At 37.9% G+C, this 18,426-nt stretch overlaps 1 protein-coding gene across 1 annotated transcript in view; it reads right to left on the reverse strand.

Moving 5' to 3' along the window:
- The window catches only part of CDC20B (cell division cycle 20B), a 62,710-nt gene that overhangs the window by 5,355 nt on the left and 38,929 nt on the right, over nt 1-18,426 (reverse strand). The window contains exons 6-11 of the mRNA XM_029217546.1: nt 17,710-17,826; nt 13,312-13,508; nt 12,143-12,237; nt 9,890-10,115; nt 1,340-1,465; nt 717-834 (exon numbers count right to left, since the gene is read on the reverse strand). Coding sequence (XP_029073379.1) covers nt 717-834; nt 1,340-1,465; nt 9,890-10,115; nt 12,143-12,237; nt 13,312-13,508; nt 17,710-17,826 — 879 coding nt within the window. The remainder of the gene's footprint in view (nt 1-716; nt 835-1,339; nt 1,466-9,889; nt 10,116-12,142; nt 12,238-13,311; nt 13,509-17,709; nt 17,827-18,426) is intronic.

Below are 18,426 nucleotides of genomic sequence, written 5' to 3' on the forward strand. Positions count from 1 at the left end.
AAGACAAGTTGAGTGGCAAGAGGAAGAAGATAGAGTATGTAATCAGAGGTCTACAAGAGACTGGATGCCAGTGCTCTGTTCCTTCATTAGCCAACACTTCTGTCTCCCTATTTCCCTCAGCCCCCTTTAACATTTCAGATTGCACCAAAGAGCATTTAAGATTCTTGAGGACAAGGCCCGGGTCCTGTTCTCCATCATGGGGTCTTGCTCTCAAGAAGTAACCAGTAAACATTTACAGAACTACGCTGACAAAGAACAGCAGTCTGCCTTGAAAGGGCAGAGGCTCCCCAGAGTCTCACAGTCTGGAGTGGTCTCCCCACATACAACAATGTCTCACCCTTTTCATACTTCCTTATCTCCCACACATTTCAGCTCTGCCGGTTCTTCTGCAAAATAGGGTAAGATGAGTCATAATGCTAACTCCAGAGTTCAGAAACACATTTTGAAAACTGTCCACAATCATCACTGCATACACAAATGCAAGAACATGACAGTTATAAGTGACGAACAAATGCAAGACATGACAGTTATAAGTGACGAACAATCAAATTCAGAAACACTCACACCAGAGGTGTGGTGGGTGTAGGGCTTTTTCCTCTGATAAAATATATACTTCAAAGAACCAGAAGGAGAATATCTTCCATTCATGGATTTTTCCACCAGTAGCGGCTCACTTTGCAATAGGGACATGGAATTTTACTTACCTATTTACTTACCAAAAAAGCCACGTGACCTGGCCAGAGCAGGACAGGACCACACAGTCACATCATTCTTAGGAGACCCTTGGCCAGTTGCAATCTCCTTTGTCTTAGGTAGCCAGATTAGGGAACAAATCTGTAATAATGACCCCCAAAATATAGAATTACGGCAATTTCTGATTCACTGAATGCATTTTAAACTGATTCTAGGCAGTGTGCTCTGTCCACATCTATCCTCCAGTCCATACGTGGGGTTAGGTTATTAGAGGAATTATGTTAGTTCTAGGAAAGTTTATCCCAAGGCAACAAAAGACTAAATATACAAATAGGCTTAGGCACAATGAACCTATGAACTGAAGTGGGCTATGATCACTGTCCAGGAACAGTCAGACTACTCTCAAGTTTCTCAGTCAAAGCAGTGCTGAGAAAGAAGGGAAATGAAAAAGAAAGGACACACAAGTTAAATTAACTTTCAACTCACAGATGAAGAAGGTTTTACAAAAAGAAACTCTTAAGAACTGAAATTCCTGTAGACTTAGCAGGTAAAGAGAGGTGTGTTTGGGTCCGATGCTCTATCATAAGTTATTTTCACAAGATTCTAGAAGACCAGAATGAAGGTAAACTCCCTGAGAGACATTTACCTGTGAGTTTGTGCTTGGGGCCTGGATGCTCTGCTCAGTATTGATGTCCAGGATGTGTAAGTGTCCATCCTTCATTCCTCCTCCAACAGCGAGGATTTCAGACTGCCAGGGACACCAATCCATGGCCTTTAAAGTTCCAAATAATCACACAGGCAGGTCAGCTTTGGAGAAGGTGAACTCATGAATGAGCTGCACGCATATAAGCAGAAGCTCCAGAGCTCTGTCCCTGTGGCAGATTTCCAGGACCTCTGATCCAAAGGCAAGAGCTACTTTACTCTCCAGAGATTACTTCTCAGGGACTAGAAATCACATATTGGTGCCTTCTTCAAATTTAGATAACAATTGCAAATATTTTAAACATAGAAAAACCACACAATAATATGTTTGAAAAGCTTCATTCAACACATCCTCTGGGGCAAAAATCTGCTGCTGGAAGAGTTGACATGTGCCCCTAGCATCTGGTTACAAAATACAGTCTTCCTCTGGTTTGTCTACCTGTGTCCTTAGGTTCTAGTTCAGAGAGGGAATAGAAAAGAATGGAGAGCTATACATGCTTACTCACAACACAAGAAAATCTCATGTATTTCAAATCTTAATACATTTTAGAAAATAAAATTGCCTTTTCTTTAGTTATAAATTGTTATTGTTAATTCTGAAAAACAGAATTTAATATTATACATTTATATTAATAATTGAAATGACTAGTAACAGTAACTTTAAAAAACATTTTAACAAATATTTCAGTCATATTTATCTGTATATCCTTATCAATCATCCTGGCAACTATTCTCATTTTTACGTATTATCTTCTATATGTAAAAGTATTTTATAAAGTACTAAGCATGATGTATATACTATTTTATTTTTCTGTTGTTTTCACTTATTATATGGCTTTCCATGTTTATTTTTCATAGTTATCATTTTTAGTAATCCCATAATATTCCATCACGTTATTATACTCTAATTAATGTTTGTTCTAATTCTGGACTCAGGTTGATTTTTTATCTTATTTTGGTTTGGTTTGCATTGCCTTGGGCTGAGTTTTTTGAAAAGAAGTGGATTTGGGGGGATTGTGTTTTTGTTGTTTGTTTTTATAAAGAATACTTTAATAGGGTTCAAGATGGTGGAGTAGAAGGATGTGCGCTCACTCCCTCTTGTGAGAGCACTGGAATCACAACTAATTGATGAACAATCATCGATAGGAAGACATTGGAACTCACCAGAAAGATACCCCACATCCAAAGACAAAGGAGAAACTACAATGAGATGGTACGAGGGGCGCAATCACAGTAAAATCAAATCCCATAGCTGCTGGGGGGGTGACTCACAAACTGCAGAACACTTACCACAGAAGTCAACCCACTGGAGTGAAGGTTCTGAGCCCCAGTTCAGGCTTCCTAACCTGCAGGTCTGGCAATGGGAGGAGGAATTCCTAGAGAATCAGACTTTGAAGGCTAGTGGGATTTGATTGCAGGACTTTGACAGGACTGGGGGACACAGAGACTCCACTCTTGGAAGGCACACACTAAGTAGTGTGCACATCGGGACCCAGGGGAAGGAGCAGTGACCCCATAGGAGATTGAACCAGACCGACCTGCTAGTGTTGGAGGGTCTCCTGTAGAGGCAGGGGGTGGCTGTGGCTCACCACGGGGACAAGGACAGTGGCAGCAGAAGTTCTGGGAAGTACTCCTTGGCATGAGTCCTCCCAGAGTTGGCCATTAGCCCCACCAAAGAGCCAGGTAGGCTCCAGTGTTGGGTTGCCTCAGGCCAAACAACCATCAGGGAGGGAACCCAACCCCACCCATCAGCAGACAAGCAGATTAAAGTTTTACTGAGCTCTGCCCACCAGAGCAACACCCAGCTCTACCCACCACCAGTCCCTCCCATCAGGAAGCTTGCACAAGCCTCTTAGATAGCCTCGTCCATCAGAGGGCAGACAGCAGAAGCAAGAAAAGCTACAATTCTGCAGCCTGTGGAACAAAACCAAATTCACAGAAAGATAGACAAAATGAAAAGACAGAGGATTATGTACCAGATGAAGGAACAAGATAAAACCCCAGAAAAACAACAAAATGAAGTAGAGATAGGCAACCAGAAAAAATTTTTCAGAATAATGATAGTGAAGATGATCCAGGACCTCGGAAAAAGAATGGAGGCAAAGATCGAGAAGATTCAAGAAATGTTTAACAATGACCCAGAATAATTAAGGAACAAACACCTATAAGAATTAAGGAACAAAAAAACAGAGATGAACAATACAATAACTGAAATGAAAAATACACTACAAGGAATCAATAGCAGAATAACTGAGACAGAAGAACCTATAAGTGACCTGGAAGACAGAATGGTGGAATTCACTGCTGTGGAACAGGATACAGAAAAAAGAATGAAAAGAAATGAAGACAGCCTAAGAGACCTCTGGGACAAAATTAAACAACATTTGCATTATAGGGGTCCAAGAAGGAGAAGAGAGAGAGAAAGACCCGAGAAAATATTTGAAGAGATTATAGTCGAAAATTCCTTAACATGGGAAAGGAAATAGCCACCCAAGTCCAGGAAGCACAGAGAGCCCCAGGCAGCACAAACCCAAGGGGAAACATGCTGAGACACAGAGTAATCAAACTGACAAAAATTAAAGACAAAGAAAAATTATTGAAAGCAACAAGAGAAAAACGACAAATAACATACAAGGGAACTCCCATAAGGTTAACAGCTGATTTCTCAGTAGAAACTCTACAAGTCAGAAGGGAGTGGCACATGGCACAATATATTTAAAGTGATGAAAGGGAATAACCTACAGCCAAGATTACTCTACCCATCAAGGATCTCATTCATATTCAATGGAGAAATCAGAAGCTTTATGAACAAGCAAAAGCTAAGAGAATTCAGCACCACCAAACCAGCTTGACAACAAATGCTAAAGGAACTTCTCTAAGTGGGAAACACAAGAGAAGAAAAGGACCTACAAAAACAAACACATAACAATTAAGAAAATGGTAACAGGAACATACATATTGATAATTACCTTAAACATGAATGGATTAAATGCTCCAACCAAAAGACACAGGCTTGCTGAATGGATACAAAAACAACACCCATATATATGCTGTCTACAAGAGACCCACTTCAGACCTAGGGACACATACAGACTGAAAGTGAGGGGATGGAAGAAGATATTCCATGCAAATGGAAATCAAAAGAAAGCTGGAGTAGCAATACTCATATCAGATAAAATAGACGTTAAAATAAAGAATGTTACAAGAGAAAAGGCAGGACACTACATAATGATCAAGGGATCAATCCAAGAAGAAGATATAACAATTGTAAATATATATGCACCCAACACAGGTGCACCTCAATACATAAGGCAACTGCTAACATCTATAAAAGAGGAAATCGACAGTAACACAATAATTGTGGGGGACTTTAACACCTCACTTACACCAATGGACAGATCACCCACATAGAAAATTAATAAGGAAACACAAGCTTTAAATGACACAATAGGCCAGATAGATTTGATTGATATTTATAGGACATTCCATCCAAAAAGAGCAGATTACACTTTCTTCTCGAGTGCACACGGAACATTCTCCAGGATAGATCACATCTTGAGTCACAAATCAAGCCTCAGTAAATTTAAGAAAATTGAAATGATACCAAGCATCTTTTCCAACCACAATGCTATGAGATTAGAAATCAATTCAGGGAAAATAACGTAAAAAACACAAACACATGGAGGCTAAACAATACATTACTAAATAAGCAAGAGATCACTGAAGAACAAAGAGGAAATCAAAATATACCTAGAGAAAAATTACAACGAAAATACAACAATCCAAAACCTATGGGACGCAGCAAAAACTGTTCTAAGAGGGAAGTTTATAGCAATACAAGCACACCTCAAGAAACAAGAAAAATCTCAAATAAACAATCTAACCTTACACCTAAAGGAACTAGAGAAAGAAGAACAAACAAAACCCAAAGTTAGTAGAAGGAAAGAAATCATAAAGATCAGAGCAGAAATAAGTGAAATAGAAACAAAGAAAACAATAGCAAAGATCAATAAAACTAAAAGATGGTTCTTTGAGAAGATAAACAAAATTGAGAAACCTTTAGCCAGACTCATCACGAAAAAGACAGAGAGAACTCAAATCAAAAAAATTAAAAATGAAAAAGGAGAAGTTACAATGGACACCGCAGAAATACAAAGCATCCTAAGAGACTACTACAAGCAACACTATGCCAATAAAAAGGACAACCTGGAAGAAATGGACAAATTCTTAGAAAGGTATATCCCTCCAAGACTGAACCAGGAAGAAACAGACCCATCACAAGTAATGAAATTGAAACTGTGATTTAAAATCTTCCAACAAACGAAAGTCCAGGACCAGATGGCTTCACAGGCGAATTCCATCAAACATTTAGAGAAGAACTAACACCCATCCTTCTCAAACTCTTCCAAAAAATTACAGAGAAAGAAACACTCCCAAACTCATTCTATGAGGCCACCATCATCCTGATACCAAAACCAGACAAAAATACTACAAAAAAAGAAAATTACAGACCAATATCACTGATGAATATAGATTCAAAAATCCTCAATAAAATACAAGCAAACAGAATCCAACAAGACATTAAAAGGATCATACACCATGATCAAGTGGGATTTATCCCAGGGATACAAGCATTCTTCAATGTACACAAATAAATCAATGTGGTACACCATATTAACAAATTGAAGAAAAAAAACCATATGCTCATCCCAATAGATGCATAAAAAGCTTTTGACAAAATTCAACACCCATTTATGATAAAAAACTCTCCAGAAACCGGGCACAGAGGGAACCTACCTCAACATAATAAAGGCTATATATAACAAACCCACAACAAACATCATTCTCAATGGTGAAAAACTGAAAGCATTTCCTCTAAGACCAGGAACAAGACAAAGTTGCCCACTCTTGCCACTATTATTCAACATAGTTTTGGAAGTCCTAGCCATGGTAATCAGAGAAGAAAAAGAAATAAAAGGAATACAAGTCAGAAAAGAAGAAGTAAAGCTGTCACTGTTTGCAGGTGACATGATACTATACATAGAGAATCCTAAAGATGCCACCAGGAAACTACTAGAGCTAATCAATGAATTTGGTAAAGTAGCAGGATACAAACTTAATGCACAGAAATCTCTTGCATTCCTATACACTAATGATGAAATATCTAAAAGAGAAATTAAGGAAACACTCCCATTTACCATTGCAACAAAAAGAATAAAATAACTAGGAATAAATGTACATAAGGAGAAAAAAGACCTGTATGCAGAAAACTATAAGACACTGATGAAAGAAATTAAAGATGATACAAACAGATGGAGAGATATACCATGTTCTTGGATTGGAAGAATCAATATTGTGAAAATGACTATATTACCCAAAGCAATCTACAGATTCAGTGCAATCCCTATGAAATTACCAGTGGTATTTTTTACAGAACTAGAAGAAAAAAATCTTAAAATTTGTATGGAAAAAAAAAAATTTGTATGGAGGCACAAAAGACCCCGAATTGCCAAAGCAGTCTTGAGGGAAAAAAACGGAGCTGGAGGAATCAGACTCCCTCACTTCAGACTATACTACAAAGCTACAGTAATGAAGACAATATGGTACTGGCACAAAAACAGATATATAGGTAAATGGAACAGGATAGAAAGCCCAGAGATAAACCCATGCACCTATGGTCAACTAAGCTATGACAAAGTTGGCAAGGATATACAATGGAGAAAAGACAGCCTCTTAAATAAGTGGTGCTGGGAAAACTGTACAGCCACATGTAAAGGAATGAAATTAGAACACTCCCTAACACCATACACAAAAATAAAATCAAAATGGATTAGAGGCCTAAATGTAAGACCAGACACTATAAAACTCTTAAAGGAAAACATAGGAAGAACACTCTTTGACATAAATTACAGAAAGATCTTTTCTAATCCATGTCCTAGAGTAATGGAAATTAAAACAAAAATAAACAAATGGGACCTAATGAAACTTAAAAGCTTTTGCAAATCAAAGGAAACTACAAACGAGATGAAAAGACAGCCCTCAGAATGGGAGAAAATATTTGCAAACAAATCAATGGACAAAGGATTAACCTCCAAAATATATAAACTGCTCATGCAGCTCAATATTAAAAAAAAAAACAATCCAATCCCAAAATGGGCAGAAGACCTAAATAGACATTTCTCCAAAGAAGACATACAGATGGCCAAGAAGCACAAGAAAAGCTGCTCAACATCACTAATTATTAGAGAAATGCAAATCAAAACTACGATGAGGTATCATCTCACACCAGTCAGAATAGCCATCATCAGAAAATCTACAGACAACAAATGCTGGAGAGGGTGTGGAGGAAAGAGAACCCTCTTGGACTGTTGGTGGAAATGTAAATTGATGCAGCCACTATGGAGAACAGTATGGACGTTCCTTAAAAAAACTCAAAATAGAAGTACCATATGACCCAGCAATCCCACTCCTGGGCATATACCCAGAGAAAAACCATAATTCTAAAAGACACATGCACCCCAACCTTCATTGCAGCACTATTTACAATAGCCAGGTCATGGAAGCAACCTAAATGCCCATCGACAGAGGAATGGATAAAGAAGATGTGGTACATATATAGAATGGAATATTACTCAGCCATAAAAAGGAACAAAACTGGGTCATTTGTGGAGACGTGGATGGATCTAGAGACTGTCATACAGAGTGAAGTAAGTCAGAAAGAGAAAAACAAATATCGTATCTTAACACATTTATGTGGAACCTAGAAAAATGGTACAGATGAACTGGTTTGCAGGGCAGAAATAGAGACACAGATGTAGAGAACAAATGTAAGGACACCAAGGGGGGCAATTGGGGGTGGGGGGTGTCATGAATTGGGAGATTGTGATTGACATGTATACACTGATGTGTATAAAATTGATGACTAATAAGAAACTGCTGTATAAAAAATAAATAAAATTTTAAAATTTTAAAAAAGAATACTATAATAAATACATTCTGGCATATGTCTTTTGTTTCTCATATATTATTTTTTTAGGTAAATTCCAAGCTTCAGAAGTGCTGATATAGGTTTCCAAATAGTTGTAACTTTTTATAACACCAGCATCAAATGAGTACATTAATCTCATCCTGAGTTTAAGATTAATTGGAGTTAAAAATTAATCTCCCATCCCACATACCCTTTACCAACATCCTCCATCAATATGTGGGATCTCATTCTCCTCCCTTTGAATCTGGGAGGGCTGTGACTGGCTTACAAACAACAGAATGCACCAACAGTGTCACTGCGTGACTTGTGGAATTAGTTATAAAAGGTGATGCCGCTTTCACCTTGTTCTCTGAAGCACTGGCCCTGTTGCCCTGAGCCACAAAGTCCAACTCTCTTAAGACTGCCATGTTGTGAGGAAGCCCAAAGTGACCCAATGTGGAGAAGGTCTGAGACCACATGAAGAGGGAAGGATGACTAGCCAGCCAACAGCTGCGCCAGCTCCCAGCACTTTCACCTTCAGTCACTGTCTGACTACAACCCCATGAGAGACCCTGAGCCAGAACTGCTGAGAAGAGCCTTTCCCAAAGTCTTGACCCCAAGAAACCATAAGAGATAATAAAATAATCGTTGTGTTAAGCCACTAGGTTTTAGGGTAATTTGTTACATAACAATAGATAACCAGAATAAATACCATAAATAGAAAACGTAAACAATGAAATATGGTTGTAGTTCATATAAGAAAGACAGTGAAGAACTCTAATCAGTCAACCTACCTTCAAAGTAAAGACCTTGACCTTGTATTGTGAATAAATGTACAATTTAATTTTCAGTTGAAATAAAATATTTGCAATATATATGTATCATATCTTATGGTTACCTACCTTAGTAGTCTTTTTTAAATAACCATTCAGCTACACCCCTGACTGGGCTGGATAAGAGGGCTATTTCAGTAAACACAAAATTTTGCATACAATTTGAAAAGGCTGAGAAATTCTCCTGAGCCCATGGACCCCAGTTTCATCATAGAATATTTTTATGTTTTTTAGAGAGTATCTTTGTGTTTATTAGCAATCATTTTCTTCAACACCCTACTTCCAGTTAGCTTTTACTATAAACAAGCTGTTTTGGCAAAACTAGAATCTCCACCATGAAAGAAATCACACAGACGTCAACCTCTGAGTCTGCTGCTGCTCCTGCTATACTAGTTGGCTAGTCGGTGGTGAGTGTGAAAGTATTTACACTAGTGACTGTTCTTATGATTCCCCAGGTAGTAGCTGCCACAAGGTTTGGCTTGCCCAGGTCTCCAGAAACTCTTAGTTCAATTCAATGTATTTCTGATAAGACATCGAAGAATGTAAGCAGCTCTTTCCAGGAAGCAGCTCTCTGCAGATCTTTTGCCTTGTCACTTCAGCAAAACTATATGTTAACTAACTTTACACCAGATGCCCCATGCTTAACTAACCTCCAGCGCAAGCACACCTTTCAAAACTGTTGGATTTTTATTACCTTGACTGCTGTAGGTTGGGGTATGACGTTTAGCGGGTGACCCTGTGCATTCACACCTGGGTCATGGGGCCATATAGTCAGCAGTCCGTCACTACAGCCACTGGAAAGCAGCCTGCCACCCGGCGACCACTTCAGGGCACACACAGCTTGCTTGTGGTGAAGAGTTCCAACATGGTGCTGGGCTGCCCGAACATCGTGATGATAAACACGGCCCAGTCTCGACCCACTGCCCAGAGGTAAAGGGGCAGGTTTAGGACAGAAAACTTGAGCCCTAATGCTGCATAAGCATAACATGAAAGAAAGTATTGTTCAAACTCCTGAAAGACCCCTTAGGACAGATTCAAAACATAGACATTTCTTGAGTTAATAAGGATGGAGTATTCTGCCTGGGTGATTCTTCCCACAAGTGAAATAGATTTGCTTGGCAGAGTTTCAAAACTGGATATTTAAAAGATATATTTTGATAGATAACTCTAATGGCTTTAATATGATGCTTTAAAGTTAATGGCTTTAACTTTAATGGCTTTAATGCAGGCATGGAAAAAATAAATTTAGAAGATTATCATATTTTCCCAGATAGTAGTTTATGTACTGAACCCAGGAAATAATACTTTTCTGGAATTCAGAATATTTCATATTATCTTAATGAAATGGCATATGTGTATGATATATGTGTTAGACATAAAAATGTATTATTTCCTTTTTCTATTAATCTACAGATCTACTATTGGTTTGCTCATGCTACTAATATCTAAAAAGAATATAAAACTATCTGAATGTCACAGCAAACTGCAATATGATTCAAAATCACTGGATAATGTCTCCACTCTCAGTGATTTGGATCCAAATGATGATAAGGGTCCTGTCTCACAAAGATAATGAACTCTTACTGGACTAGTTTCCTCCAAGGAGAAAGTAAATAACTGCCTACAATTATTTCTGAAGTTTCTCAAAGTGCAGTATCAGATTTTTAAAAACTACTTAGGCACAGCCCAGATAGCATTTTGATGAACAGTATGGACTCTGTGGCCAGACCACCTGGTTCGAAGCCTGACTCTTCCCCTTACGTTAACCATGTGACCTCAGGCTGGTGTCTCAGTTTACTCCTCAGAAAAAGAGGGTGGGGGGATATAAACCACTTTATAATGTCATTGCAGGGATTAAAACGTGATTACACACCTAAAGAGTTAGCGCATTGCCTGGCACAGAGTATTCTAAAATGTTAGCTGCTATGATTGTAAGAAAGTGTTTGTTCATGTTCCTCACGGATAATGAAACTAAACGTAAGCAATGTAAATAGATTGTAAAAGGAACTCGAGTATAGAATTGACCAGAGTACAACAACTTCACAGGGTAAATATTTAGGTCTATATAAGAGCAATTTGCTTAAGTAGTTTTAAGTCTGGTCTATAATCACAAGGTATTAAAATATCAAATTTACATCTGTGCTACTTAAAGAAATTATAAAAGGCTTCAAATTTTATTTAAATTTAAATCTACTTTAAGAAATACAGTATGAAGATGAATGACTGTTATTAAATACGTATTTAGACCAATTATGTAGGCTCACAGGGACAAGTCGCTTAACGTTCCTGGTCAAAAAGAAGCAGTTAGATGACTAAATCAGTAGTTCTCAAAAGTGATAAAGTGTCAGCATCACTTGGGAAATTAGAAATGCATATTATCAGCACACCTCAGACCTACTGAATCAGAGATTCCCAGAGTGAGAGCAGCAATCTGGGTTTTGAGGAGCCCTCCAGGGATTCTGACACACTCTCAAGTCTGAGAATCACTGAACTGGTTAATCTATGAGGCTCCTTCCAGCTCTAACCTCTGTGGGTCTGTGAATTGGAAATGTGCCCCCCAGAAAGCTTAACATATTCCAAATTAGTGATACTGATATCAATAAACACCCATTTCAAAAAAATATCCCTCTAGTAGGTATTACTTGGTACAGAGAAACTTTTTGCTTAAACAGAGTTTTACATTTTATCTGAACAATCTAATGAATCCTGAACGTCACATCTCAGTATGAGTACATGCTTTAGGCACAGAGCCACCATGGTACACGCGGCCACTGGACCTCTTATAGCACCAGGTCTGAATACCTGACAGGTAGAATCATAACTGTTACTAATCATGTCTGCTTTGTTTTACTTTGGTTTTGGTTTTAAATATTGTAGTTCTGTTCACTCAGCACCCATAGTCAATTGGTGATGCAAATATAATTGGTTCCAGTAAGACACTGCTCACCTGCTAAGGATGTAGTTATTCCAGCTTAGAGCCCCAACTACTGACAAATGACCAAGCATATTTCTCTGTCGCTTTTTAGTGACCACATCCCATAACTGAAAAAAATGAACAAGCACGGTTATGTAGCATTTTCACAATCCACGGTCTTCTCAAAGGCCTGATAGCCAACTAGTGTTGATATAGCCAGTCCTTATGCTAAGTGAAAGTTCGGCACCTCTAACCCTAGTCAGCAGTTTTCAATGCTGTCTGCATATTAGGATCATTGAGGGAGCAGGCTATGGGTGCTAGCCATTCTGATTTAATGGTGGGAGTAAGAGCCTGGGGATATGGCATTTATTTTAAAGTTCTCCAGGTGAAGTCAATGGGCTGCAAAGGGTTGAGAATCACTATGACACTTCTAGTTCCTTCAAACTGTGGGAATTCCAAACCTGGAAATTCACCTATAGTTATCAACAAATAAAATTTGAGTGCCTAGACACTTCGTAAAGTCAGGAATTCTATTTACTGCTAAGAGACTCCTTTTCTGCCAGCTATCAATGGTATTCTGACGCATATTAGGAAGAACTTTGGCATAAGAAGAAATCATGACATAACCCTCATAGTATCCAGTATCATTACAGAGATGAGAAAACAGTACAGCCATCTGTGACCCTCCAAAGTCATTGAACACCTGAGCGATATTGTTTACACTATTGCTAATAAACAATAACAATAATGGTACATGAGAAATTAGATAGATTGATGGAAACTTGGTAAGCTCCTATTTCAGAGAGCCTATTGGAAAAAAATTCACTCATTTTAAGTAACTCTACTCCTGATCATGGCTTAAGGTGAGAAAGGAAGACTGGAAGGTTGTTTTCTTCTCTCCAAAGTCCTAAAACTGGGGATCTCCTAAGTCCAACTTTAGTCCGAGAGAAAGAACGGGGGCGAAAAAAGGAAATGTGACAGAAAGAAAGCTTGTGTGAAAAAACTAAGCAGAGTATCCCTACATCCTCATTAAACACCATTCAGAAAAGACCCAAAATGGTATATCCTCTTACTCCTCATAGCTTCAAGTACCACATCTACTATAGTTTCTTTATTTTATAATAAGCTGTTATTAAAAGTCAATCTTAGTTATCTAGCAACTATACAGAACACATTATGAGAAAGAAAAAGCTGACCAGTACTTGCACTTCTCCCTCGCTGGTGCCAACTGCCAGGCAGTTTCCCTCTTTTGTCCAGGACACAGAAGATATATAGTTACAAGTGACACTTAAGTCTATATTTTCAATCGTATTGTGATTATCCCCATTCCAGATGTATACAGAAGATCCAAGGGCTATAGCAACAAGATTTTGCAAATTCCAGTCTAGGATATTCAGATCTATAAGAAAAGCATTTCAAATTAGGGTGATTATACAGCCAAATAAAAATATTTTCAAATAACTTTATTTATAGGTAGAGGAGAAAGATTGATAACTTCCCTATGGTCGGCTGGAAAACAGAATCATGGATCCAAGCAGACCATGAGAAGTTCAAAAATGAAAGCTGGAATAGAATCTTGTATCAAGATACACAGTGTAATAAGCAATAACACTTACCATTTATGCTCTTATATACTTATTTAGAGGCATTTAGAAAGCTTGGCAGTTTCATCTACCATTATAAATATAAATGGATTTCATCTAACAGATCATTAAAATTTAAAAGCATGTAATTCTTATGGAGACATCCTCAGACCTAGAATATACATATGGGAGATGACACCATATTGCTAATCAAAAGGCAACCCAATTACAGTATATCTAGAAGAGGTGATCTCTGGCTTATTTATGATATCTAGAAGTTCTTAGTAGTATTCTCTATCTTACTCTATAAAAATCATATGGCTGCTCAGAGAAACCATATTTGTATGACCACATACTAAACTGTACCCTATCTTATTTCTTATAAGACAGAAACTCCTATCCTGATTGACACATATCAGTACAAAACTATGAAGCACACCAGTTTCACTAGAGCAGTCTAATCCCCTATAACTCATCCTTCCCACTGATGCAAACTACAAACTCTGAACAAAATTCAAAAAACAAATACCTGAGAACTCCGGAAAATCAGCAAAAGCAGGTAAACCAAGTAAGGGAGTGAAAACTTGGAGAAGCAACCTGCCCAGGGGTGAGTTTTCCATTTTTTTCTTCACACGGCTTTACCCTGAGGGTGGGCCCCAATCATGGAGTAACACCAGCAGCTCAAACTCTGACAGAAAGCCCACCATGTCGCTAGTCAAAGAAACCAGAGAAAGGAGCCTGAAATGGCCAAAGTGTGAGGAGAAAGCCTGGGAGGGATGGGAGGGGAGCCACAGAAAGGCATCCTCTAATTGTGAGTGTATAAACCCACACACATCTCAGCCTAACCCCAAATCGTGTAAGTGCAGGGAAAACTCAAATTATTCAATCTAAAGAACATGGAGGAAATGTAAAATAGATAGCTAGTGGGAAGCAGTCGCATAGCACAGGGAGATCAGCTCGGTGCTTTGTGACCAGCTAGAAGGGTGGGATAGGGAGGGTGGGAGGGAGGGAGATGCAAGAGGGAAGAGATATGGGGATATATGTATATGTATAACTGATTTACTTTGTTATAAAGCAGAAACTAACACACCATTGTAAAGCAGTTATGCTCCAATAAAAACATTTAAAAAATAAATTAATTATAAAAAATAAAGAACATGGAGGGAAAAAAAATGTTAAAGAAATGGACAGAACCTCAGGGATTTGTGGGATAATATCCACAGATCTAACATATGTGTAATTGGAGTCAGGTCTTGGAAGCAAGAGAGCAAGGTTTCAAATGAGTTCTCACCAGAAACCATAGAGGCCAGAAGTCAGTGGAACATCTTTATAGTGCTGAAAAAATACATCTGACAACCCGGAATTCTACATCAAGCAAAAATATTATGATAAGGGTAAGAGAAGTCTTTACCAACAGACCTGATCTGCAAGGAATACTAACAGAAGCTTTTGACTGAAAGGAAATTATATAAGAGGGAAATTTGGATCTTCAGGAATGAAGGAGAATGTTGTAATTGGTAAATATTTGGGTAAATATAAAGGACAATTTTTTCTCTCTTAAAATATTTAAAACACAAATGCGTATGGCTTTTTAAAGTAAAATTTAACGATGGTGGAGTTTTCAATGCATGTAGATTTAAAACATAGACAACTAAAGTAACTCTCCCAAAAAAGTTGGGGGCTGGGGAGACACATATGACTGCAAGATTTTTACATATTGTGTGAAATATGCAACAGTAATTCTAAGTAGACTGAGAAAGTTTAGATTGCATTGCAATCCCTAGAGCTACAACTAAAAGCATAATACAAGGAGATATAGCCAGAAAGCCAATAGATCAACTAAAATAGAATAGAAGTCAAAAAGAAAAGATGTCCAAGGAATGAGACTTGGTGCATTCCAAAATTTAGGAGACAGAGAGATAAAAGAGGAAGAGAAACCAGCAAAAAAAGACTAAGAAAGAGTGAACAGAAAGCTAGGAGGCAAACCAAGACAGTGCGATATCAAGCAGGAGGGAATGACCAACTGTCTCCAATGTGGCTGATAGAGTTAAGTAAATGAGCTCCAAGAAGTGACTGCTGGATTTAGAAATGAAGAGTTTTGGGTGATGTTTGGAAGGGCAGTTTCAATGGAATGGTGAGATTTAAGAACTGACTAAAGCGGATTCAAAGACAATGGGGAGAGAAATAAGAAATTGTGAATATAGACATCTTTTGACAAGTTTTGCTGTCAAAGGGAGGAGACAAAAGGGGTTATGGCCTGAAGGGGAAGTAGGCACAAAAGGTTTTTGTTGGCTTTTTTTTAACATGAGTGTTGTGCTTTTTAAACATCTCTTGAAATGAATTCTTCAATTTTTATTAGTCATGGCAATAAATTCTCTTAGAGGTATAGGAGGAGAATGGTAGGAGAACTGCTCCCTTTAATGATTTTGCTTTTTCCTGCTCATTCCTCTCTGTGAATGCTCCTGAGAAGCAGACCTCTTCCCTCTGCTCCTTTCTCCCTCACCAGGAGAGCTCACCAGGGCTCTCAACTTCAATCATACTCATCTGGCCTACACTCTAGCCTTTCCCCTCTTTCAACTACAAACCTCATTTCTAATAACCTGCCAGAAACTCTTGTACATCTCACTGTCTCCTCAAGTGTAATATTGCAAGAATAATCTTCCCTCCTCACATGACTTCTCCTGCTAACTTGTCTTCTCAGTGACACCATCCTTCCCCTGCTTCAAAACGTGGAATAATCTTAAACTTGTCCCTCTTACCATATAGTTTTCCTCATGGAGAGAAAACAGTCCCTTACTTTTTGGTAGCTCTCCTGCTAAATGCATTCTGCATACTCTGCCATGAATTTTCCTTTGATATTTCTCCTAGTTGAGAATTCCCACAACAAATCTAAAAATCTACATCAGGATTTGAAATATGTCCATAATCTGCAACCACCTCCTATTCACTAGTCCTCAGTGTATCCTCTTCATTGCCATTAATTACCATGAATTACCAACATCCTGCCTTTGTTCATGCTGCTAACACCACTGAAGATGCTCTATCTTCTCTCTTCCACTCCTCCAAGTCCTACTCATCTTTTAAGATCCATCTCAAGTCTGAATGTCTCCACAAAACCTTTCTGAACAAATCCAAAGATCAGCAAACTACTTATAGTCCTTATAACTCCTTAAACCCCACAATTTATTATTTATACTCTACATTGGCATGTTGGTAGCAGGTCAATGTGGGTTAGTCCCATCTTCCCAACTAGATCACAAGCTAGTGACATAAGAAGAAGCTAGAGACAAAGAGCCAATGTGGTTATTTGACAAGATTTATCCATGTTTAAAATATAAGCAAAAAGAATGGATATATGTATATGTATAACAGATTCACTTTGCTCTACACCTGAAACTAACACAACATTGTAAATCAACTATATTCCAATAAAAAAAAATTTTAATAAAAAATAAAAGTTGTGAGTGTAAATAAATAAATAATATATAAGAATAAGAACAGGCCACCATTTATACACTTCATTCTTTTTTTTTTTAACATCTTTATTGGAGTATAGTTGGTTTACAATGGCTTGTTAGTTTCTGCTTTATAACAAAGTAAATCAGTTATACATATACATATATTCCCATATCTCTTCCCTCTTGCATCTCCCTCCCTCCCACCCTCCCTATCCCACCCCTCCAGGTGGTCACAAACCACCTAGCTGATCTCCCTGTGCTATGTGGCTGCTTCCCACTAGCTAGCTATTTTATGTTTGGTAGTATACACTTCATTCTAATACAGTAAAACATAATGTGTAGTTCTTGTGCCTCACCAAGACCAACAATACCCATTCCTGAACATGAAAATTCCACAATGAAAAAAACACTATATTAACCATATTTGGATGGTACACCATTTAAGCATGAGGCACAAGGCCATCTGGTTCTTCCAGAATAAAATTTCAAGTTTATGCCAGAACACAGAATACATTTTGTCATTTCAACTTTTCAATTCATGATCTAAGCAATAACTTACAATAGTCATTTCGAAGAGCGGTAAGATGAATCTTCACCTCTGGTTGGAGTATGGAATAGTTTATATCACTGAACCTTTGAATGTGGAAGTATTCATCTCTGACTCCATCACTGCAGCCTACAAGAAATGAACAGTTCTACACTATAATCCTGAAAACAAAATCTTTATCTTTGCAGGTATTAAGAGATAAGTGGGTGAAAAACAAAGTGGTCATCATGATAAAATTGAATTATAAGTTGCAGGGGGAGGAAAGGAAGAAAAAGACTTCAGTATTAATTTAAACAATTTTTAAAAAAATATTCAATGACATTTTCTAATAAAAAGCACATGAATACCAGGCCTAAATGTAATGACAGATTTTGTGGGGAGCACACAGAGACACTACATCATGCTTTGAATATTTATTCTGTCACTTGAGATTTTAAAACCAAAGTAATGTTCACATATCCATGTATCTATAACATCAACAATTATCTAATAGACCTAAGCCCTACTCTGAGTCTTTGTCAATAAGACTGTTGAGTCATTGATTTTGGCTCTTTCTCTCACTGTTTCTGTACCAGAGCACACAGAGTTACTTTTGGCTAGTGTTACCCATGACTATCTGAATTCAAGGTTCTATCCTGTGCTCAGTTTTCCTTCTCATCAAATGACCCCACTAAGCCTAAACCACAAGCCACTGTCTTTTCATCTTTCCAACCACTTGGCTTGTAATCA

This window comes from Monodon monoceros, unplaced genomic scaffold (genome assembly GCF_005190385.1).
Source record: "Monodon monoceros isolate NGI ecotype Baffin Bay Population unplaced genomic scaffold, NGI_Narwhal_1 Super_Scaffold_12, whole genome shotgun sequence".
NCBI lineage: Eukaryota > Metazoa > Chordata > Mammalia > Artiodactyla > Monodontidae > Monodon > Monodon monoceros.